This window comes from Squalius cephalus, assembly GCF_949319135.1.
Source record: "Squalius cephalus genome assembly, chromosome: 21".
Classification (NCBI taxonomy): Eukaryota; Metazoa; Chordata; class Actinopteri; order Cypriniformes; family Leuciscidae; genus Squalius; species Squalius cephalus.
This window is the reverse complement of record NC_137142.1, coordinates 5,160,883-5,187,617: the sequence shown is the minus strand read 5'-3', so window position 1 is coordinate 5,187,617 and position 26,735 is coordinate 5,160,883. Positions and strand designations below refer to the sequence as shown.

The 26,735-nt window shown below is 38.5% G+C and overlaps 1 protein-coding gene across 2 annotated transcripts in view; it reads left to right on the top strand.

The window, feature by feature from the left end:
- prkn (parkin RBR E3 ubiquitin protein ligase) overlaps window positions 1–26,735 on the top strand; it is a 187,231-nt gene that overhangs the window by 99,456 nt on the left and 61,040 nt on the right. For both annotated transcript variants that reach the window (XM_079855032.1, XM_079855031.1), the window contains one exon: window positions 4,948–5,084. In XM_079855032.1, coding sequence (XP_079711158.1) covers window positions 4,948–5,084 — 137 coding nt within the window. The remainder of the gene's footprint in view (window positions 1–4,947; window positions 5,085–26,735) is intronic.

Sequence of the window (26,735 nt, the reverse complement as noted above, 5' to 3'; positions counted from 1 at the left end):
TGTTCATCATTGTGTCAGTGTTTTATTCGCTGACTTTAGCTAGCTTCTTTGCACGAAGAACAACATAGTGACGAAACGCGTTTGTCCGTTTAGGGCCACTGTAGAAACATGTCGATGTAAGGGGACCCGCGGTATATGTAGATAGAAATGGCTCATTCTAAGGTAATAAAAACAACAGTTCATTAAGTAAGATCTTTATACACCACTGAAAACATAGTTATGTGTATGATATTGCATTTCTGTCAACAGATCCTCCTAAATATTACACAATGCACCTTTAAGTACTTATGTATATGTCATTTCATAAGTACTTCTACCCCTGGTTTCACAAAAATTGCTTAGGCCAGGCCAAGACTAAAATGAGTGTTGGTTTAACTGAAAGCAAATTGAACCGGCATATCTTAAAATATGTCAGTGCCATTGTTTTGTCTCACGATGCACATCAGTAAGGTTTTTTTTCTTTTCTTTTTTCTAAGGCACGTTTATAAAAGCTACTTAAATGTCCTAATTGAACTAAGGCCTTATCCTGGCTCTGTCTGTAAAAGCAGGACTTATTGTTTTTGAAATAAGATTTCTATGTACTGTTTGGTTTAAGTGTATGGTAAACTAAAATATACTTTGATGTCATTTCTGTTGAAACTTGTCTATCAAGTATTTAAATACAGTTCTATGCATGAGTTTAGACACCCATGCTAAAGTTGACTAAAAAGAGGAATAAAAAATCATCTTTTGGAAACTGAACTTAATGCCTTAATTTAAAAAATTAGGAAAAATCCAACCTTTAAGGACACCAATTTTCTTTGTGAATGAATAATGTATCGTAAATAAATAAATTTTCTTCCTTAAAATACAGGGTGCATAAGTTTGGACACCCCTATGTTAAATTCCCATAGAGGCAGGCAGATTTTTATTTTTAAAGGCCAGTTACTTCATGGATCCAGGATACTATGCATCCTGATAAAGTTCCCTTGGCCTACCTAGAGATACCTAGAGATTGGCATGGTTTTATTTCAGTTAGCCTAATAGCTGGTTTGATTTGCATTGAGAGATGATCTTATGGAAAGTACTCCATGCCAATCTCTAGGTATGGTGAAGGCTATGTGATGATGTGGGGCTATTTTAATTCCAAAGGCCAAGGGAACTTTATCAGGATGCATAGTATCCTGGATCCATGAAGTAACTGGCCTTTAAAAATAAAAATCTGCCTGCCTCTATGGGAATTTAACATAGGGGTGTCCAAACTTATGCACCCTGTATTTTAAGGAAGAAAATTTATTTATTTACTATACATTATTCATTCACAAAGAAAATTGGTGTCCTTAAAGGTTGGATTTTTCCTATTTTTTTTAAATTAAGGCATTAAGTTCAATTTCCAAAAGATGATTTTTTATTCCTCTTTTTAGTCAACTTTAGCATGGGTGTCTAAACTTATGCATAGCACTGTATATTTGTAATTATAGTTGCAGTCTAAGTTGCAGTTTTAATACATTTAAAATAAAATAGCTTTAAAAGTAATATTAGGCCAAACAATTAATGCTATTGTTAATAGGCACCTGCTTAGCACACTGTGTAAGACCAAAGTCCCACACGACCAAAGTTCACTCGGCCGCCATCTTTAAAACGCCTCTCGGTCATGCAAGTGCTATCTCTCTGAATGGGGAAACATCAAATTCTCCAAAACTGTTCGCCAAGCTTACGATTAAATATCGTGACAAAAAAACTGCATTTTTCAGGCTGGACGAAGCTAATGCGCGATCACAGTCATAAGCGCTCGTCTCAGAACATTGACTGAGTTCTGTGAACTGACTGTGAACACTGCAGTGACGCGATTACTTTACCAGTCGACGATTGGCTCTTTTCTTATGAGGGCGGGACTGATTCCGCCATATTGGGCGTTGCACTTTCTCCCATTCATAATAATACGAGTGCACCTTCTTTCTGTTTATAAAGTCTTAGTATGACTCACTCATAGACCATTAGACTGATCAAATTACAAAGCAACAGACAACAACCAGAAAGGAAAAATAACTTTCTAAACAAGGCAAGTTTGACAGGCAGGCTTTCTGATTGATCCAGCAGTCAGAAAAGATGAAATGCCTGCAACACATTGGACAGGTAAACTAAAGATTGATGCAAACATTCTGAACGATAAGCTTTCTGTGCTCTGCAACCTACGTACACCTCCTGCTGTGCGGCCCTTCAATCAACAGTGGCCATTTTTCCAGAAAGAGTGAGCGCTAAGTGTGTCCTGCCAATGAAGGTCAGCTATTAGCGGGGCGGTCCCGCGTAGACGCTCTACCTGCCGCTCTCGCGTGGAGGGCGCTCGAGTGCCTGGAGGAACCAGACAATGAAGCCCAATCACCAACAACCACCATTCAAATCAAGGACTGATTGAAGTAGTGCCGCAATTACCTTCCTGAGTAGAGCTTTGTTTTCCCACCGTCCTCCATTCCACTCTTCTTCCTCCTCACAGATCTCCTCCGTTTGTTTAAAAGGGCATCGACAAGGACGCGGCCAGGCTCTTACAATAGAAGCGGGAGAACCGGGTCAGAGAGGTGGAACACTGTGTTAGCAAGTCGACTTCCAGTCAAGTGAGTCTGGGTTTGCGAGTGAAGAGGGAGGACTGGAGAACTGGAAAGAAAACTACACTAAAGTAACAAGGGTATTTGAGGTTTTCCGAATGTTTTGAACAAGCAACATATCTAAACAAGCTCTCTACCCGCCCCCGTTCTCCCAGCAGCCCTCTCCTCATCAGTGCTCTTCTCCAGGGAATCTCATGAAAACTGCACAGATCATATTGCACACCAAAAACTCAGTAGCTTCTCTGCCCTTGACAAGTTTTTCCAGCAATCCATGTTTTCACTGCTATACCGTAGGGGGTGCTGTTACGCATCTTCTGAAATATTACAGCATCTTGGGATCCAGAAACAAGCAAAGAAAAAAGATCTGCGTAAACCAGGAACGGATAGAAGATTGCTTACGCACTAGTAAGCTAATGTGATCATCAGACATTCAACAGCATAGACATCAAAACTGCCTAACGTTACAGAATGAGATGTCGGACCCATAAAGAAGTAACGACTGTGAAGCTTTGAGGTGTTGATGGACGTGATCTAATCAATGTATGTTTTGATCATCGTTCTGAATCTGATACTTTTGACAAAAACCCGATTTTCTCAGATTTTGGTTAGATTTTTTTTTTTTAATGAAACATCCACATTCAAGTATTAAAGGTCCCATATTATGCCCCTTTTCACAAGATGTAAAATAAGTCTCTGATGTCCCCAGAGTGTGTATGTGAAGTTTTAGCTCAAAATACCCAACAGATCATTTTTTACAGCATGTTTAAATTGTCATTTTTTGGGGCTCAGAAAAACGCGCTGTTTTAGTGTGTGCCCTTTAAATGCAAATAAGCTGCTGCTGCACGGCACAGGGGGCGGAGCTTCATGAGCTCACGCTCATTCTCTCAGGACAATTTCATCTCACGGAATGATGATAATATCAGAAACTCTCAGTAACGGTGTTCATTTCGAGTCGGACAATAATGCCTACAGAGTCAGAGTGCTGTATAGAGATGGAACAGGTATAGTTTAGTTGTTTAATTACGGTTATTATAACGTATTTGTCATCTGCTTGTATGTATCCACTCTTAATAGCCTACAAGTCTGCTGTTTCGTACCAGGTCCGAATGATGATCAAACATATGCTGATGAGTTTAATAAAGTTTATTGTACATCACACAAAAGATGAAGCGTCAGTTTTACTTCAGAAAATCACCGTAAGAGCTGAGTAAACACAGTAAGTTATAAAGTGCGCAAGGACATAAACGAATTTCGGTAGAGTTGAGGGAGCATTTTCTTTAAAAACAAAATAATTCCACCTCGTCTTCAGCGGCTGCCTCAGATTTCGGGAGTAAATAGAGAGAGCTATGTGGATTAATACATCCAGCCACACAACACCTACAACGCTTGGGAGACATTCTCGTCAGTGCAGCTGTGAACTCGATCAGGGCGGGGCTATGTTGAAACGGCAATGTCTGTCAACGCTCGTGGGCGGGGCCTGTGCTTAGTGACGTCACTAAAACAGCATTCTGAAAACAGGTCGTTGGGAGACACTGCTGATGATTTATGGGGATTAATAAAAAAGGAGTGAGTGATTTTTATCACTATTGGGTGGTTGTGTACACATACTGCCAACACACATTTATGTCCAAACAGCATGCAAAAGTGAATTTTGCATAATACGGGACCTTTAATAAAAAAGACTAAATGAAGCTAGAATAAAGTGTTTTTATGTTTATTTTTTATTGTTGTTTAAAAGCAGAGGCTCTGTTCTTTCTTTTTTGGCCATAAAAAAATGATGGAGGATGTCTGGATAATCAAGTGAACTTTAGTTGCTTCAATCCAGTAAATGTTCATCTTGAAATATTACATGCATACAATATAAAATGTATTCTTATGTTAACTTTATAAAGGTCATCAAAGATTTCACATCAAAAAGACATGTGAACCATGACATGAAGGTGGACGTTTTTACTAAAAGTAATTTTACTTTGTATAATTTTTTACTAAATTTTTGAAAAGTATAAAGTATTAATCACGACGACAGGATGCATGTAGTAGATTCTGTAAATTTCAGCAGTTTTGATCATTTAGAGGCCTTAGACATTTGTGTATCAAATATGAAAGCTTTGTAGGGTTTAGTATAAAAATAATCAAGAATTGGTACCGGAAAATTCCCTCACTGACCATCTCTGTCTAACATCTGAAGTATGTTCTGATTGGCTGTGATTGTACAACATCACACAGCATTGTTGCCTTCAGTGTGAAAAGACATTACTTGTTATTGGAAGCTAGTAGTGTTTTTCTTAAATCACTTTTATAGTATGATTCAAAGCAGTGTAAATGCACCCTGTCAGTGGGATTCATGCCTCTGTGTGTCCTCCAGGACTCCGGTGCTGGTGTTTCAGTGTGCTGAGCGTCACGTGATCTGCCTGGACTGCTTCCACCTGTACTGTGTGACCAGACTCAATGAGCGGCAGTTTATCCAGGAGCCGCTGGTGGGATACTCCCTGCCCTGTGCAGGTAAACACACCTTAAGTGTTCATGGACGTGAGCGGCTATTAGTGCGCGCGTGTGTTTCTGTATTTCGTGTGTGTTTGTGTGCATAGGCTGCTGTGTTTGACAGTGATTGATGGTGGTGTGTTGGTGGCTGCAGTGAAGAGGAGATACTATCAAATTGTTCTCCTTCACTCTCTGACGCACACATTCGCACACACTGGGCCCTCACCGTGCCCCCGTTGGCCCACCACATCCGTTAACGCCACCCGGTAATGGGGCTCCGGGGAGAAGCATTGACCCCCTATCAGGCAGAACACCCCACCAATCTCTCAAACGCTGTATCTCTATGTATCTACCGCTGTCTTGCTCTTGCACTCCTTCATTTGTTTCGCTGCCATTCTCCTCCTTTCGTTTTCTCTTTCACTGATATTTTTTTGTCTTACACATTATATGCTCTCAGTACTTACAGTTTTGCTTCGGCTGCATCTGGTAAAGACAGTCAATATCACTTTACAATAAAGTTCCTTTTGTTAACATTAGTTCACTACATTAGTGTTAACATGAACTAACAATGAAAAACACTTTTTTTATTAATCTTAGATAAAGGTACACTATGTAACTTTTGGCCCTCGGTTAAAAAAACAAAACTGTGTGCATTTTGCAGAAGAACATTGTTTTGGTTGTGCTTCGACTCTGCATGACTGTCTTGATGAATGGGGTTCTTTCTCATAACTAAAAAAAAAAGTACAAGCATACTTTTACAAGCATACGTCGCTTTTACAACAAATCACTCAGTTCTCACCATGGAAAGCCAAGCCGATGTTGATTCTTGTTTTATCACGAGCTCTCGTTCTCTTTTCTCCAGCAGACTCTCCTCTGTCTGGTGTTTGTTTCAAACGGGTGATTCTCCAGAGATTGAAGATTTAACTGCTCCATGTTAACTTTTCTCGCTCTTAGTGACAACTGACCACACACACACACACACACACACACACACACACACACACACACACACACACACACACACACACTCAGCTAACCTCTGACCTCCCACACCAGACACATGGCAAAGTATCCGGAGCAACTTTTCTCTATTTACGGACATGATGAGACACGAGTGAGTGACGCAAATGCGCAAATTCTCCACGAATGCCATCCCATCAGGTCTAAAATATAAACACTTAATAAGCTTACCATAGTGTATCTGGGTAAGACAAAAACATGTTTTGGGAGAAGTATTGATGATGTATTGACTTATTATTTAAAATTAGTTAATTTTGAACATTTATTTATATCATATTTTCTGGCTAGTTACACCATACACCATACTTCACCCAAACTGAATAATTAAAAACAAGTTTAAATGGGTAAATCTTCTATAAAAAAATGCAAAATGTATTTTCTGACATACTCCAGTTCTTGTTAAAACACACTAGACATGCTTATTCTGTGCATTTTGGGCAGTTTTTGTGTGAAAGCATATTTATTTTGTCCATCAAAAGTGAATGCACTCATTAGTTAACATGCACGGTGAAAAAAATACGCGGCCGTGCGCGTTGTGTGCGCAAGGGCCGTTTCGCGCGGCTCCGCATCCGAAGATGCACGACTTCGAGCCGAATCTGGCCGAGCACGTACGTCTCACCGCATCAGCGGTGTGTTTGTGCGTCTAGATTAGTTGCTTACATTTACAAAATGAGCCTAAAATAGCAGACATAAGCCTTTAAATAAAAATAAAGGCCCATGTTTTATAAAAATGTTCACGAAACTAAATGAAAATGTTTACAAAATATGTAAGATATTGTTAATTTAGTTGTATAGGCTACGTTCTCATATCCATTTATTTGGTTCTAATGTCACAACAAGTAATAATCAATCTCAAGGTTTACTGCTTTACACAACTCTTTCGTAGTGTGGTTTTGGTGAAGTGTCTAAAAAAAAAAAAAAAAAAACTAACATGTGTACCTTAAAGGGATAGTTCAGGATTTTAGACATGAATCTCTATAGCTTCCCCATAAGCAGTGTGGTGCATTGACCATGGCTTACCCCCGACAGCGTCCTGTGAGCCGAGCTCCGGTCCAGTTTTGGTCAAGATGAAATTAGTCCGGCAAGTTTGCTGGGGTCACGGCAATAAAGCTTTTTTCTTCTCAAATCAATATGTGTTCAAAAGAGTGATATATTTGCAGCACAAAACCGCTGTCTATGGAGAGGTCAGACCTCGTAATGGCTTGGCACTATTTTCTCCCCTGTCATATCACTGCGCGCTGCCGCTACCTACAGCCAGCTGCGAGCTGCGCAGGCGCACACCACTTTTTCAGTTGTTCGGCAGTGTTTACAGCAGTGTTTACGTGCTCAGAACAGCTACACGAACGAGCTAACATAGCTACTCACCAAGAGCGATCAGTTTGTACAAGCTCCAGCTTCAACTTGTTCAACTTCTCTGTCCATCCTCTCTCTTTCTGTCCTTTCTAACTCCATCTGGCGTAACTCGTCATCTGTGTATTCAGGTTCGTAAAGATATCCTTTTGGCTGTGTGTCGAAGTCAATGTTGTCATCGTCGCTGCTGTAGTCAGACATGTTATCGTTCTCTTTACGAGCTGTAAACAAAGTGACACGTGCGCGGCTCCCAGCTGGCTGTAGGTAGCGGCAGCGCGCAGTGATATGACAGGGGAGAAAATAGTGCCAAGCCATTACGAGGTCTGACCTCTCCATAGACAGCGGTTTTGTGCTGCAAATATATCACTCTTTTGAACACATATTGATTTGAGAAGAAAAAAGCTTTATTGCCGTGACCCCAGCAAACTTGCCGGACTAATTTCATCTTGACCAAAACTGGACCGGAGCTCGGCTCACAGGACGCTGTCGGGGGTAAGTCATGGTCAATGCACCACACTGCTTATGGGGAAGCTATAGAGATTCATGTCTAAAATCCTGAACTATCCCTTTAAGGCCTCATTATACTTCTGCGTCGGACCTACGCCGGAGCCTATACGCCGTAGGCAACGTGTTGGTTTTAATTTATACTTCTGTGTCGTTGTCCGCGTTGACGCGCACCTAGGGAGCATGTGAAACCCCGAGGGAGGGGTTCTGGCAGAGCAATCACCGCGCTTGTGTCCGCGTAGAATTGACGCGTTGTTACATTTTTGGAGAGGTGCACGTCAGGGTACGCCGTAGGGTACGCGCGCTACACACATCCTACGACGTAGCTACGGCGGCAGTTCGACGCAGAAGTATAAAACAGGCTTTACTTCTTCTCACCGCTGATTCCTGATGGTTTAGAGGACAATTACTCGGAGTCGCCCCCTGTCGTTTCAAAGAATATAATATAATATTATGTTAATGCATTAACTAATGGGACCTTACTGCAAAGTGTTATCAGACAATCAAACAAAACTGAAAATGCACAGCTCACATCAGCGCTGGGTAGAGATGGGATTTGTAAGGAATTTAATGATTCACGTTCAGATTCTGGTTACTCGTGAGTAACAGGCAGTCAGTAATTATACTGATTTATAAAAATGCTCCACCCAAAAATAAAAATGTTCTCATCGTTTACCCTCATGACTTCCCAGAATGATTTCTGAAGGATCATGTGACACTGGAGTAATGATGCTAAAAATTCATTTTGATCAGAGGAATAAATTACATTTTACAATACATTATAAATAGAAACAGTTATTTTAAATTGTAAAAATATTTCACAATATTACTGTTTTTTTACTGTATTTTTTTTTTCTAAATAAATGCAGCCTGGATATATAGACAGACAGACAGATACATACAGGCATATATATGTTTAGTGAGTGTTTGTCAGGGTGTGTGTGTGTGTGTGTGTGCACGTGCGCGTGTCTGGTGTGGGAGGTCAGAGGTTTGTTCAGAGTGTGTGTGTACTTGTTCCTGTTGTGACAGCATGTCTTTGTGGCCATCTATCACTGTGTGTGTGACTGCAGACTGGAGATTGTGTAGAAAGGTCAGACATCAGCCTCAAATGCCATTTCCACTTTTAAACAACTTTCAACAGTCCAGCCAAAACACGCTTGTCCAAAAGGTGCAGATGAAAGAGGCCAGGCACATCCGCGAAATGATCGGCTGCCTCCGATAAACACGATTGCGTGAGCTCAAGAAGATTTTTCTCTGAAAATACAACGGAAGCCAACGCAGCCTTAACCTTCTTTTGAAATGAGCTTTAACAGAACACCTTATTACAAGCTGACCTCAAAGGCACAAAATCTCCACTTAACATTTAGTCACACACACACACACACACACAGCACACGGCTTCCTGTATCCCTCCTCTCCTGTATCTGAATCATTCGCATTAAGAACAAGTTGAATTTTACAGATGCAAATGTGCTGAAAATTACAGCAGTAATGCACCCGTTCTTCATTTTATTCTAAATCAGGCCATTATTTTGAGTGGGTCACTCTGTGTATCGTGACAAATGGAATTGTCTGTGATCTTTTGAATCAAAAGAGTTAGATGTACTATGTAAACATGTTCTACTGTAATGTTCAGAACTCAAAACCTCCTCCACAGTTCAGAAAATCTGCAAAAATGGCTGTTCAGTTTTATTTTTAACAGTGTCCTCAGTCATTTCAGTCTGATCTTATTTGAGCGTTGCATTTCAGCAGATTCTTTTGTGAACTTATAATTTTTGTCATGTTATACAGGTTTTGCAAAGAGGTTGTTAGTGCCAGCCATTACCAATTTTAACCTATAATAAACCATATGGACACAAATACATTAAAATGCATTAATAAAAAATTTAAAAATTAAAAAAAAATCTTTATACGTTTCTTCGGAGCACCTAAAGGGACCTTTGCAAAAATAAAAATAATAAATTAAATTGATCTATTATTTAAAAATGTATAATATAATATAATAATATGTATGGTTTTAGAAACAATTTAGCTTTTTTTGTGTCTCATTTTTGGTAAAGAATGGAAAGATCTGACTAATTTTAATCACTTAAAATGAAGTATTGTCAGTATCATTTTAGCTATCATTTCTACATGGATTGTGAAGCAACAGGTGACATTGCAGAAAGGTTCTTGGCCATTGCAAGTTGACTGAAAGTATAAACAAGGCTTCAGACATGCGCTCCCCCTCGCTCTGCCGCCCGCTTTCTGTTCCAGTGAAATAAAGTGCAACCCGACGCCCCCATTTCTGATATACATCCTCTGATACACAGTAGCAATTTTGCTCTGCTTATTAAAACTTATATATGCGGGTGGGTTTTGAACCCACTCACATCAAAGGCATGAGTCATACCACTTATACTGATATTTGTGTATTTATCCGTATATGTGCACATTTCATTTTTGATCATTTATTTTAATTTAGCTTTTTATCCTAAAGAGCTAAAGAGATTTGTTGATAGAAATTAATGTATTTAAGTGTTTTGGCTGTCAAAAATGACAAAAAAAAAATCTGTAAAAAGTATTATAAAAGTAGTCCACATGAGTGATATTCCAAGTTTTCAGATGTTGTACAATAGTTTTGTGTGAGGAACAGACTGAAATATTGTGGTCTTGACAGATCTGCACTAGCTCTGCCTTGTGCATCCATGAGAGAAATAACAGTGTCCTATTTGTGAACAAATCATTCACTTGAGTTGGATCTTTTTAATCATTTGTTCATGTATCAGACCGATCCAACACGCTCTCACTCCCAACATGTCGCATATGGACGCTTGGTTGGGATCACAGGTTACTCCTTTAGCATCATTTCTCGACATGCCGATTACTCCTGTGCTTTCACTTGTTTGCCTTATGCGTCCGATCAAGATCATTTAATTCTTTGCATGCATTTGTAAAATGTTTTTTAAAGTGTAGCAGCCCTTGGATCCAAAAAGAGAGTCTGGAATGATGCATAAGGTGTCCTTTATTTAGTTCGCCAAACCACCATGACGTTCAACTTTTTGATCCATCATCACCTTAGCACCGTGATAACTGTATTGAAAACATACATACAACAAACATTTCACACACAAACGTCATTGCGTGAACAAACATTTAGGGTGCCAAACATTAATTACACAGCAAAATAAACCATACATATGTGCAAACAATTTTCTGAGTTATCTATGAATGAAAACATATCGTACCTCGCTGCGCTCACCAAGGAATGCAAAACAATATACGATAGTCCTTTCTTCCGTCATGAAAGGGCGTCAAGTTCTTTAAGTTCATGAATAAAACACAAAATCTCAGATAAAATCCATGTAGGCTCAAACACAGCTGCGTACCATTCACACCCGCCAGCTACCTTTTAAAAGTACATCTTCCCTTGTGCAAACTACGGTGCCACCAAAGGGACACATTTCAACATTACAGGTGCACAGAATTTCCGGTCAATCACATACAAATAACATTAAAGCGCATACAAAATCTAGAATTATTTTAATAAGTTACAAACATTTACACAAATATTTTACCAATAACCCAACTCATAGTTCATGTAATCAACAGCATACATTAAAACTCCAAAGTGGTCCTTTACATAAAGATTTATTATTTTATATATATTTTGGAGCACCAACCCTACCCTAAACCTAACACAAATAAAACGCGTAACAGGCAGATAAAAGTAGTCACTAGCCGCGTTTCCATTAAAGATTCGCGCAAAACTTTTGCGATTTTTTTCTAAATATCGATAAAAAACTATTGCGAAATGACGGCGTTTCCATTAACCGATGTTATGCGACTAAAACGTCATTTTTTCCTCTCGCGATAAGTCATTCCAAAAATCATAAAACGGACATTGGTAAGTTTATATATATATATATATATATATATATATATATATATATATATATATCACAGCCACGTACCGCACTAGACATTATTATTATTAATGGAAGGAAACGTTGGCGTGTTATCCAAGCATTAATGGCAAGGAAAGACCCATACTGTGTCTGTGAGCGGCACATATGAGGTGTTTCTGGGTTTTTCTCACTCATTTCTGCTCCGAGGTCTTGATTGTGGCATTTCTTTGAGGTTTAGAATCCAGAATTTCTGTCATTCTTTTGTCTTTTATGAATTAAATAAAGAACTCTGTCTCATACTCTGTCCAAACACACCGCGTCATCTACGTCAGGTGACCTGTAAATGTGCAAAAACTGTTTCTATTGCAGTTTTGCGAAATATTTCTTTTTCGAATTGCCTGAAAAACCACCTCATGCGAGCGTAAAAACTTTTTTGCGATAAATGGGAGTTTTTGCGAAATTGACGTGTTTCCATTGAGCGTATTTTTAATTCGCAATTTCAATTTGCGCAGTTTGAAGGGTAATGGAAACGCGACTGCTGATACTTGTTGCAAAAACTGACCTATAAAAGTATTACAAACTACTTGTGTTGCATTCCAAGTCTTCTGAAGCCATGATGTCATTATATGAAGAATAGAGCACACACATACACACACTCACACACCCACACACACACACACACACACACACACACACACACACACACACACACACACACACACACACACACACACACAAAAAAAACATATGTGGAAAAACGCTTATTTTCAACCCTCGTTCTGGCCTTCTGCCTGAAATGATTAGTTTTTTAGGGGCGGCTCCTTTAAGGCTTGTCGGCCACTGTTGTGATTGGCTAACGTCACTGCATTGGAAACAGGATCAGCGTAAAGTGTTTTGAAAACATCCTCCATATAAACCCGTCATTTACAGACAAAGCATTGACTGCGTCTTTCATCTGTTTCATTGTGAACTCTCCATTACACTGTGCCTCATTTACAAAACAATCAGCTGTCAAATTCTCCGAACAAACATATAATCCTCTGATATGATCCATAAAGCGATTCAAAATTAACCATCCACTTGTTCCTGAAGCTGGTATCCTTATGAAATCTATACAGAAATGAGTAAATGAGCTGTTTAAACAGTATGAGTCGAAGCGAACGTTCCTTTACGCTTCCATATACTCTTCCATTTGTCCTGTTTTCGACAGACTCTAGTGCATGGATGATGTTATCTGTATACTGTATCAGTGTAGACAGCATCAGTGATTATAATGAGCTCTATTTGCCTTGACGTGACGCGGCGCTCGTATCCAGTGTAGGCATGTGTAAGCCGTTAACCGACTGAACGCCAGTGGGCGGGGCCTATTCGTGGATGTCTTGCTCTGGATGCTGGCATATCCAGATGTATTTGCCCATGTGATGTCACAGATCCCTCATCAAACGATCAAAATGAGCAGTTTTTGGAGCTTGATTAAATAAATGCTCTGTTTATAATGAGGAGGATGTTTAAATCTATGAAACTCGCAGGATGTTTTTTTGGTACAAAGACCTCTTATATGTCAAAAGATCAAGGCAAATTTGATTTATCATGTCATGACCCCTTTAAGGTTTAGTCGCTGAAAATGATCCCGCTCTGTGAACACGTGCTGTCATATCTCCTTCAAAAGTTACACCCTAACTTTAGCATGACGCAGTCGGTCACAAGACACACGAGAGCCAATGCCATTTAACAATCAAAGCTGACGTAACGCTTCTTCCGACGGCAATTTTCGAATGTGTGTACAGGATCTGGGATAAAACGTGCGTACACACAGATTTGAACTTAGTGTGTGTGTACGCTAAAATCCACACCAACGTTCATATTTATAAAAATGGTCTTTGATGTGTAAAAGTGCTCAGCGCCATGTCTCCACTCCATTTACTTTCCTTGTGTGAGAGTCTGAGAACTGCAGGTATTTGGAAACCTCAAGTAAAGGATTTGGATGTTTACTGGTGCTATTTTATATGTTAATGACTTTAATTAGGTGCTGTTTACAAGGCGGAGATCTGAAACCATTCAGCTGCACACAATTTCAGGATCATTTACGATCTTGATTTTCACATCTGGAAGAGAGGTGGACGCACGTTCTTTCTCTTTTTTTTTGTGTACGTTCGTTCTCTGAATCACACATACTCACATATGAGAAATGATCGTGAGATCAAATGTAGGATTGTTTCTATGCAACATTTTATAAATCAGGCCCCTGATCTTGACAATGATCACTGTCTGTTCCTCAAACAAATCGTTTGGCCTCGGAACAATAATTGTATTTTTTTTTTTTTCTTATAAATTGTGACTGTAATTGTATCTGCCTGTTATATCCTATGTTTTAAATTATATTTTAAAACACAAATTTCCCATGTGTGTAAACATACTTGGCAATAAAGCTCTTTCTGATATAATAAACAAATGGTTAGATTTTAGGGGTTGGGTTGTGTGCTCAAAAATAGTGTAATGTAAATTAGTGTAATCTAATAAAATGATTGTTTCTGGTTAAATTGCAATTCATACCCCATATTGGCACAATTTTACCCCAATAAAATTTCCTCATGATGATAACATTCCCATACCCATGGCATCTGTGTATGGATGCCAAAGGTTTCTCATTGAAAGCAATGGAAGCATCCATATGTGATGAGTTGGCAGTGAGAAAGTGTTGACTGATCCAGTTCTCAAGTTCAGTTTCTTTGTGTACTATGAAAAAAAAGTCGAATGGGTCTGGAACAACATGAGGGTCAGTAATGATGATATTAACATTTGGATGAAACCTGCCCGTTTCTTACAATCGACTGTAAGCTCACAATCAGATCTGTCATCCAATCAACAAATGATGAATATAATCAAATCCCAACCCTATGTTTTTTGTTTGTTTTGTTTTTTCTATTTTAATAATGTGTTTCACACAGTTATATGTCACAATACAGAAAAAAAAAAACTATCTGATGCTGTATGTGTCAGCTACACTGTACAAACTTTTCTCAAATTTTCGATGAAATTCCACCTTTTATACAGTATCTTTTACATCTACATTTATTATTATTCCTGTCATTATATCAGGCATGTAGGATGGCCGCCTCCCACTAAAAAAATCACAGGGATGCCCTCCACCACCTGCGGGTCCCCATTTGAGTTAAAAAATTGGATCATTGTACTTCTAAAGAAACTCTCTCTCTCTCTCTCTCACACACACACACACACACACACACACACACACACACACACACACACACACACACCAATTACTGATTTGAGTAAATGTGAGTCAGTGAAGGGTTGGCTGCATGTTTCTGTGTGGGCACACTTATCAGACAGTAAAACGAGCGGAGTTGCATGTTAACTGGGCTCAGCCGCCGATGGCGAGTGAAACGCTAGATAAGGTGGAATTGCTGCAACACCTGTTGGAGGAAACCTTGACATTTTATCAGCTCAAAAAATATCCTTAAATACCACAGACTGCCTGCAGCCACTCCTAACACCTGCCTGAGTCAACTCTGGAAAAATCCAACTGAAACTTCTTTGCTGCTCCACTCAGTTCACTTTAGCTCTTGCTAGAGCAGGTCTAGGGACAAAAAAAATAAAATAAATATTATATATATATACAGTATGTATGTGTGTGTGTATATATATATATATATATATATATATATATATATATATATATATATATATATATATATATATATATATATATATATATATATATATATATATATATATATATATATATATATATGTATATATATATATGTATATATATATATATATGTATATATATATATATATATATATATATATATATATATATATATATATATATGTATATGTGTGTGTGTATGTGTGTATATATATATATATATATATATATATATGTGTGTGTGTGTATATATATATATATATATATATATATATATATATATGTGTGTATATATGTATATATATATATATATATATATAGGCAAGGCAAGTTTATTTGTATAGCACATTTCACAATGGTAGTAGTGCTTTACATAGGAATTAAAATAATCAATATATGTAATTACAACATATGCATAGGAATAAAAAATACTATGCATAAGAAATAAAAATAATAATTAGAGATGAAAATAAAAATGTATATAAACTATATTAAGACAGTTTAAAATAAAAAAGGAGGATACTGAGGGCTAAAATACTATTCTTGACTACCCGAATCACTAAGCTCGGGGATCCCCTGTCTAGAATGAAAGAGATTGAGAGTCATTTTACACTAAAACTTACCGGCTTCTAGTGTCTTCTCGCTCTCAGGGCTTCACATTATCTTTTTTGCTCACCAGCCCCTGTGGCTAGTTGATTTCCAAAGTTACTCGCCACTCAGCATTCTCACTGGGATCGATACCATGGGGGAAAGCTGCCATATAGATATTTTTAATATCATCTCATAATTTAGCAGCAGGTGCATTAGGCTGCTGTCACTTTAAGACCTGATGCACACATCCATTATACTGTTACACAAGCGGTTTCTTTATCAACTGTTTACATTCACTTAAGACATAAATGACTGTGTTTACATGAATACTCGCCAAGACCGACATTTTAACATTATTTTGTGTGTAATTGACACACAAAAACTCAAATACACGCAAGTACAGGTATCTGAGTTAAATACACGTATTTGAGACAAATACACTCAAATAAACGTGAAAAGAACTCAATTTAGTACTGAGAGGCAGCTTTATGTGCGTGCACTTGTGAGCATAAAATCTGTGGGAATCCCACGCTGAAATTAAAGCCCGGTAACACCAACAATATCCATCCGGAGCAAATTAAACGAGTGAGTGAGGAGAGGTGAGAAAGCATAGCTGGTATCATGTATCTATTCTGTGGAAAATAAATAGTGGAAGCTTTTCACATATTTCAGTATCAATATGTATCGAAAAAGCAATATTTTTGACAACACAACATTGCACTTAGTTTATTATTTCAGATGCCTTTTTAAAAGACTTCTTTCTTTCTTTCTTTCTTTCTTTCTTTCTTTCTTTCTTTCTTTCTTTCTTTCTTTCTTTCTTTCTTTCTTTCTTTCTTTCTTTTTTTCTTTCTTTCTTTATATAGCACTGCTAAATGCAACCGAGGTTGCCCAAAGTGCTTTAAATTAAAATAAAATATCAAACATACATAGTAACAAATCTCACACCACATCTACCACATTGAGATTACCTGTTATAAGCGGTCAATGATAAATGCGCCTTGAGCAAGTTCTTAAATACTGATATAGATTTAGCAGATCTAATAGATAAAGGCAGCTCATTCCATAATCTCGGCCCCATACCAGCGACAGCACGATCACCTTTATGAAGGCGTTTAGTCCTTGGTACGACAAGAAGTTTTTGATTTTCTGAGCGCAATGATCTCGGGGGATTATAAGGAATCAAAAGTTTTGCATGATACATCATGTCGTTTATACAGTGGGTGGGTTTCAAATGTTGCACAATGTCTCGTAGTATTAATGTAGTAATAGGCTGAAACTCCCTCCACTCTGCAATGCAAGCAGGAGTGTCTGATGGAGCAAAAGCCACAAACGGAAACTGGGCATGCTGATCTATGATCTTTTGACTGAAAAAATGTAAAAACTCCTCACACGAAATCAGTGAAGACTTTGTGTTGTTTAATGGGTTAATAACAGAATTTATAATCGAAAACAAGAATTTCTGATTACCAGCATTATCCCTAATAATGTTAGAAAAGTAAATATTTTTTGCATTTGGAATAAAGAGTCTCTGAGGGATTCATAGTGGACTTGAAGTTTGCTCTTTTTCCATCTTCTCTCTGCCTGCCTACATTGTCTTCTGAGGGAATGAGTCATTTCATTTATCCAGGGATTTACTTTTGATTTGTGTTTTCTGGGTCTTAACGGAGCAAGACAGTCCAAAGTATCAACATCCACGCCTAAAAGTGGCAGAGAAGACTCTAGCCTGTGAAGATTGCACTTGATTTTAAACAGCGCAGAGAATTCGACATTTGTAGAATCACTCAGTTTCCTTGACCAGCACACAGAGTCATCCAAAAGCACAGGTTGCATGCCAGTCATTGTCTTAAAAGTGACAGGCATATGATCTGAAAAATTTGTCTCAAAAACCATTTCATCGTCAATTTGCAAATTATGAGTTAAAATCAGGTCTGACATATGACCCAGTTTGTGAGTAGGGGTATTTACCCATTGCATCAAGCCGAACGATTCAGATTTAAGAATTCACTTGAAAGTGTTTCCTTACCACAGCAAATATGCACATTAAAATCACCCAGGAGTAAAAAGCGATCACACTTAGTGGACATTTCGCTCAGCAAATCAGAAAATTCCTGGACAAACATTCTGTTTGGTTTCGGAGGCCGATAGACCAAACCGACCATCACAGGGTTTGTAGCTGTAATTTGAAACAGCTGAAGTTTAAAGCTTTGTAGAGGTTCAACCGGGAGTATCTGACATTGAATGTTTTTATTTTTATTTTTATGTTTAGTCATTAATCCTCCCCTCGACCAACAGGGCGAGGAGAGTTAATACATAAAAAGCCCTCGGGCAACAGTTCAGAAATCGGGGAGCAATCTCCTACCTTAAGCCAGGTTTCTGATATGAAGATTGTTCGTCACAATAAAATCATTCAAAATGAAAGTTTTATTTACCAACGAGCGAGCGTTTGTCAGCGCCAGCTTTATTGGTACTAATTCCTTGTCAGGTGACTTCCTGCGGCGAAAACAACGGAGGTTCCTATGATCCACGCCTCTCCCCTGACTGCGTGGTGGAACGATCCATAAAACGTTCGGCACAATCATCTGAATCCATCCACACGATCCCTCCAGGACACTCCAGCAGTTGGACGTACAGACCTCCGATTTATTGCTAGGAGCATCCTAAGTTTAACAGCGATGCCTCCACGGCGTCCTCTTTTCCGGTGGCGCTTTTTGCACGAAGCATCGCACAGAAACCACCACAGTTGGCTGGGGACATTGGCCAACAAGGGAGGAGGACAGTGACCTGCTCCCATGTAGTCGGTTGTTAACGCCTCATCCACAGTTGATTTGAGAAGTAATAGCTGATCCCGATCGTAACTCAAAAGTGCAGCAACTTGTTGAGTTAAAAAAGTTAACCAGCATAATAAAATACAAGCACAAACACAACACCCCAGACCGACGGCCAGCCATACACATCGGCGCCATCTTGCCTGCCCGTATTCGGTGGGTTGCTGGGTGTTAATGTAAAGCACTGTATATACAGTGTGTGCGCGCATGTGTGTGTGTGTGTTATATAACTGATTAATGCTTCTGCAGGAGCGTACATTGAGCTCGGAGATTATCATAGAAGTCCTGCTTCTGGCCTTTATTAGTATTCATATAATGATCAATGTCTTTGGCGTATAAATAATCCACAGTAGACTGCTATCCGCTTTAGATGAATAATCCCAGAACTCTGTGCGTGGTACATCAGTATTCCTGTACGGGTGGCGTGATCTGGTGTAAATTTATAGGGCTGTTGGAATTTTTATCAGCGCTTTGCTCTATCTGTAAGTCTGTATGTGTCTGTAAAGGCCTGTGCTGCTCAAGGTGTTCTGGAAGATTTTCTGGGAAGATTCATTTCACTTCTTACAAAGGGAACAATGCCTTGGAAATAAAATAAACAGTAAAAGTGTCACTTCATGGATGAAGGAGGGTTATTAGAAGGGAATCAGAAAGATAAGGCAAGGGAGGAACACAAGCACACGCCAACACAAGTGGTCGTTAGCATGTTAGCATTAGCCAGGACTATCTAGCTCCTTTCGGTGCCTTTGACGGGCATTCAAAAGAATCTGTATTTATACAGAAGAATATACAGAGTTGTGTCTGGTGTATTTGACATTACAGCTGAAGAATGTCACTAGTAAAGGGTTTGGGACTGCGTATTCTTATACAAAATAATATACAGATGTCTTGCAACTTTTAAATCAAATATTTGTGTTGTTTTGTTTCCCTGTCGGCTATATTTGACACCACTGAAGAAGATATAGGAACTGTGTATTAATCAGTGAATCAGCATCATGATGGCATTTTCCTGCAGCTCCAGAGTGAAGTGCGGCTTATTCTGACCAAGGAATGTCTACAGTAGACAAAAATAAATATGGTTGCATGTATGGTATTATTTGCTCCACCATAATTTGAATCTCTTCTGTCTGCAATAGCATAAAAACAAGATAAGGACTGCACCATTTCAGTGTGTTTTTCCACAGTTTTATGTTTCAGCTTAGTATTCCAGAAAGCGGAGCTACACTTGACGGAAAATAACTGATTTTCCCACTGGAAATTTCTTGAGAGTAGATGGAGTGGAAAATTGCTGACTTAAATTAGTCATATCTTTCTTCTACAGTGATTCTCTCTCTTTCACTCGGTGTCTCAGTAGGACCTCCTGTCAAAAGAAAGATCTTCTGGATTTGAACATTCACTGTACAGTATATGTTTCTGCAGTTCACGGTAGGGCTTTGATACAAACGAACCCTGGAATTGCAGCAGTGCTCAGGTACGCCCCTCATGGCTGAAGGTTACAGTTCGCCTCTGAATATTAAACTTTTTCCCCTCAGACAAATGAGTTGTGGTGCTCCGATGAGGCCTTCTCTCAGTTATACAGACACCCACACGGATCTGCAGGTCGACTGGCTTTGAACTTGTGAAGCTCAAAGCATGGCCTCTGCGGCACTAGGTGCTTGTTCTTTGTGTTTTATGTATAATGTGATAAAGCGAGCTGGGTTTTGAGGGGAAAACCCAACCGTTAAATAATAGAATACACGAAAATATGTAGACTTCTCCGAAATCCTTACCAGTGAAAGATGAATGAAAGAAAAGCAGCTCTTTTATACGAGACCCTAGGAGGCTGACTAGCAGCCAGTCATCCAACTCATGCTGGGTTTGGTTCACACAGACGATTCGAGGGGACGTTGTGACATGAGTGAAACACATGTGCATACAGTACCGTGATATTCTTTTATTATTCTCTTATTATAGCCTATTTGAAAAATGAAAAAACGGTTGCAAATTTTCTAATGAAATGTGATGTTGCGCAAAGAGTGACTGAGTAAAGACAGCTGTACTTCCTTTCAGTAATTATAATTATATCCACATGACTAGAGACTGTGTCTGTGTCACATCCGATAATCTCCCCGTAAACAGCTGGGAGAATATCGGATGTGTATCAGTGTATTGGATCCACGTCATTAATGTTAATCAAACTCAATGTTCTTGACTGCATATCTTTAATAGCTTAAATAAGGATGAATCTATATTTAACTTATACAAATAAATGTCTGCATGAAAGAATGAAGAATGTTGGATGCAAGTTGTTGTAAAGAATGCATCATTAATTAAAAGGAAAACCATGTTCTTGTTTCTTTAAAGGGGGGGTGAAATGCTCATTTTCACTCAATCTCCTGTTAATCTTGAGTACCTATAGAGTAGTATTGCATCCTTCATATCTCCAAAAAGTCTTTAGTTTTGTTATATTTATAAAAGAAAGATAGGCTGTACCGAGTCTTTCCGGAAAAAACCGAGCGGCTGGAGGCGGGCCCTGTGGGCGATCGCTAAAGCTGTGCTAACGCGCCGGGCTAGTAACAACACACAGAGACAATAGAAGCAGTTTTACTCACCGAACCTTTATCATTGTGACTGCTCGATCCTTAAGCATTAGACGATCTGCAAATCCGTCGATCTGGGCTTTGTTTATAAAACAATCATCGTCGAAATGCAGGGAACAAACAGTCTACACAACTCCGTTTATGCTCAGGAAAAACAAACTCCATCCACTGGTGCCTTAACGCCGGGTTCTTTGGGAATCTGTGCAGGGTTGTCTTGCCCTGGCAACCAAAAACACACTTCTTTGGTGACATTGGCTTCCCAAAAGCTGGGCAGGGCGCTTTGATGGCGAACTGCTTTCGCTCTCTTGCTCTGGTACGAGTGTGCGCGCGGCCGCGATCTTACCGGAGAAGTGCCCTTAGGACCCATATAAGGAAATTCCGTTACATCTGACGTCACACATACCCATACTCGAAAAAAACTTTCCGAAACTTGTGACAAACCGGAAGGACAATTTTTGGCACAGAAATACTCCTTCAAACGTACAATTTAATTTTTGAAACTTTGTCCATGTTTAGCATGGGAATCCAACTCTTTAACAGTGTAAAAAACTCAGTATGCATGAAATAGCATTTCACCCCCCCTTTAAGAGAAGTGATTTAATTTAATTTGAAGATAAATAGAAATGTGTTATGTCACATCAGTTAAATCTGTGTCTATTGAAAGTTCAAACCTTAATATCATTAATATTAACTTAATAGATGTTTTCATAATGAGCTTGGAAATTTGAGAGAAATGCTTAATGCATTGCAGTTTTTAACTAAACCCATTAAATTTTAGTCGACTAAATCTACTATTGATTTAGTCTACTAAAATCTTATGATATTTAGTTGACTAAAACTAGACTAAAACTAAAACAATTCAGATGACTAAAACTAAATGGCATTTTAGTCAAGACTATGACTAAAACTAAATCAAAATTTGCTGTAAAAATTAACATGATAACAGATCACTCCAAATCAGAGGTGGACAGTAACCAAGTAAATTTACTTGAGTACTGTACTTAAGTACACTTTTTGAGTATCTGTACTTCACTTGAGTATTATTTTTTCTGGAAACTTTTTACTTTAACTTCACTACAATTCTGTCATGGTCCTTGAGTAGAAAGTAACATCAGTCAGTGGATGATTTTGGTCGCAGGGGTTGCATTTTGGTTGGAAATGAAAGTCAGGTTGACGTCAGAACCCTGCATCTGATTGACATCAGAACCCGATGTCAGATTGACGTTGGATATTGATTGAAAATAAAAGTCGGGTTGACGTCAGAACCCGACTGATGTTGGTTTCTGACGTCAACTCTATTTTCATTTTCAACCACAATACAACGTCTGTCCAATGTTGGAGATCAACGTCAATCTGACATTGGATTCTGACATAAACCTGATTTTCATTTTCAACGTTGGGTTTGGTTTTGTAAATGCGAATTTTGTCACTTTTTTGGAGCACACTAGATTATAGATAACAGTAAGGCTAACATATTCACACTAAAAGCCCAAAAACTTTAAATAGGGCAATATTTTAGGGAACAGCCATTTGGGTGTCCGAAACCATTGTGGACGTTATTTAGTGCACTTATTCAATCTCATATTCAATCCCACTACTGGAACTGTGTTCTAGAAATAAATCTGATATTGATATGAGGGTGTGCAGGCATAGATTCAGAGGCATACGGTACTTTAAGTATTACATACAACAATGCAACAATAATAAAACAATGCATTAACATTTACTTTTTACCTTTGATACTTAAGTACTTTTAAAAACGAGTACTTCTGTACTTTTACTTAAGTAAAAATAGGTCTTTACAACTTTTACTTGTAACGGAGTAATATTTGACCAGTAGTATCTATACTTTCACTCAAGTAAGGAAGTTGTGTACTTCGTCCACCTCTGCTCCAAATTGTAATGTAAACACATGCATTTTTTGTAAAGCTGATGTATACAAATAAATGTGAATTGAATTGGTCAGTGGCGCTAAAAGGTTAATTGTCTATCACAATTTAAAATAACGTACTACCTACACTAAACCCGAGTGTAAACCTAACCCAGTGTTAACAAAAGCAAACGTGAGATGAAGCAGCCATGCCATTTTAGCTTGATTCTTTGAAGTCTTCGAGCTGTTTTATTGTGATTCGTGTTTCGCGGGACTTGTACCAAAGTGTTTCACATCGCAAGTGCAGTGCTGGACCAGGTGAGCTAACAAGCAAGTTTACTACATCAGAAAAGCCAAACATATTGAGCTGGTTATGTGGTTCAAATGTCTAAATGTATTAGTTTACAAATCATGCGTTTTGAGGTCATAACAATTTTTCCAGGAGCCATGTAAAAATAAGTCTTTGATAATCTGTTCCTTTAATAATAATTTGTGTGAAAAGGAATCAAAAATTTGCTGCTGTTTTACCGTTACTATTGTTCGTTTCAACTGGAAACTCCAGTGAAATGTATATATTTTGTGGGACTTTTCAAAAATGTAGAGGCAAAAAATAAATACAAAAACCCCCAGTGAGCCTTTTTAGCAGACATGAACCTTGAAGTTCTTCTTGTTGAGCAGATATTTTGTTGAGCTTGCTACTCTTTCACAAATTCTCTATCTCATAAGTCATGAACACTGAACTAACTACGGTTGGAGTCCTTTGAAAGTTATTTGAAAGTTTCTAGGATCTTTTACATTTAGTCATTTAGCAGACGCTTTTGTCCAAAGCGACTTACAATTTAGGACTAAATTAAGCGAGTCATCGTGAAGAGGCAAAAACAACGCAAGAAGTGCTCAAAATACGAAGTTCAGGCATTGTTCAGAGTAGCATAAGCCCGATAAGGGAGGATTAAAGGAAAAGGAATGATTTTTTTTTTTTTTTTTGGTTAAGTGCTCATGGAAGAGATGAGTTATCAGTTGTCTTTTGAATGTTGTCAGGGATTCTGCATTCCGGAGGGATCTTTTGAACCCTCATAGGTAAGGTGTTGTTGTGCCCTTGGAGAAATGCTGGCCGGTTGGGCATTTCATCACTTCTCCATTTGGATGCACACTGACTGTAGTTTAATGGAGTCCAAGAACCTCAGAAATGACTTCGTAACCCTTTCCAAAATGATACATCTCAACTTTTTTTCCCCTGTAACAGCTCTGTGTACCTGAGGTGGCCGCTTCTTTATTGAAAGCTCCAATATATATGCGACTTAAACTCAACAGGGCTGATTTGAGTGAAGTCTACCTGTGTTTGGGCTCCTCAGGTGAATATCCAACCTAAATATTGTCAATTTCTCTTTCAATGTAATAATTTGTTCATAGCAGCAATACGATTAGAAGCCCCAAAAAAGTATTTGGAATCTTAACCCTCTAAGCGCCAAAGTCGCAAAATTGCGACAAGACGTCATACTTAATAAAACAGGCGGTAATCCTAATATGGTATAATATCTCATTTGTATTCCCTACCACTAGATGGCAGATATGTAATACTTAGATTCAAGACCAAAATGACGTCATGTTCCTATTCAAAGTGTTGGAGGAAACAGCAGAGCAAGTGAGCGATCGTGTCATTGATGCGGAAGCAGTTCAGTTCAGAGCGTCTGAGTAAATTGTGAGATTTGTGAGAGAAAATCGTCAAATGGCTAATAAAAACTTGTACCGTGAGGATGTGTTCAAATGTTATTCGCCGATTCTGACTCTGAAGAGGAATATTTGCCTTTTGGAAATGACGATCGGCCGTCTAATGATCGCGCTTCTCCTGGTACATCTTTGCAGCGCGCGCTTCTCCCGGTACATCTTTGCCACGCAGTGGTACAAATAAGTTCAAACATCAGTTCAATATCTACTATTTCCTGAATATTATGAAATTCAAGAGGGCCGCCCCCTGATGATGTCATAATATGCAAATTAGATTTGTATATTTACACCCCACATAAACTTTCAGTCATCCCCAACATTTTTCTAATTTACAGTAGATCTCTATATTTAAGCCCTTTCAAGCCACAAGCTTTTGAAATTTTGATGTCAAAATCCAGCATTTTTTCAAAAAAACCTTGGCGCCTAAAGGGTTAAGGCACATTTGTATCAATGTCATTGCATTAAACGGCAAAATATCAAACTAAGTGGCATTCATTCTAGATAAAAATATATGTATATTTTAATAAATTCTTAAACGATAAGTCAGGTATTGCTTTTTGGACATTTTCTGCTTGTCAAACTCACCATGTGTTTCATTCAAAGTTGAATTTAGGGGATTCCTACTCGATTTCTCTCATTTCTGATGCTTGAAGTGTGTCTTATTAGTCAACAAAGACTCCTAGCAAACACATTGTGGAAGATAAATGATGCTGTGCAAAGTTAGCAGTTATCAACAGAGATTTTTTGCTGCTGCAAATGTTTGCTAAATAGGTTTACTATCATGTACAGTTGGAACGTTGAGTGATTTGATGCGTTTTATTTGCTTCTTGTTGATTGTCAATCATCTCCTGGGGGCCGCCATGTTTGCTTGACTTCATACATCCACATCATGGAGTTTAGAATTTCCACAATTCCAAGTCTGACTTCAAGTACCATTTATTTTTCAAGTCAGCTTCTTTCTCTTCTTCTTCTTCTTCTTCCTCCTCATTTTCAGGCATCAGATACCATATATATATATATACTTTTTGGGGCCAGTATGCACTGACAAACACACATTTCAGGGAAGAGACCGAACAAAACCCCTTCCACCGCATCCCGACAGCAGGAGATTAATGATAATGTGTCTACTGAAACAGTCGGGCTCCCAACAGGACAGTATGACATTTCAGTTATGCAAAACTGGTAAGGTTAAAATAGAGCCATCAGAAAGATTGGTTTGGAAATAGCTTCATCCCAATCAGCGCTGTTTCGCTTTCTTTATAGCGGAGATGTTGAGATTGCTGAACTTCGAAGGACCTTATTAGGACACAATGGAAACTGTTTCAACATTAATGTGATAGAAGTGACAACAGGGTTTTTAGTATGGTCTCTTAAACACCAACTCAGGGCCCAATTACTGACAAAAACGAAGCTGACTCACTGACAGCAGGGCATTATGGGCCAGCTAATACTAGAGCTGTTGACGTGAAGCTCGTGGCTGACACTGAAACCCTGATACTCTAATGTGTAGCACTCGCTGAAACCGCCACATTATGCAGAAACGCTGCTGCTAATGTGCTTCTTTTGACACATGGGATATTGGAAGCCGAATTTCAAGAATAATGTTGAATGGTTTTATTAAATTGCTGGAATCTAAAACAAAGCCTAT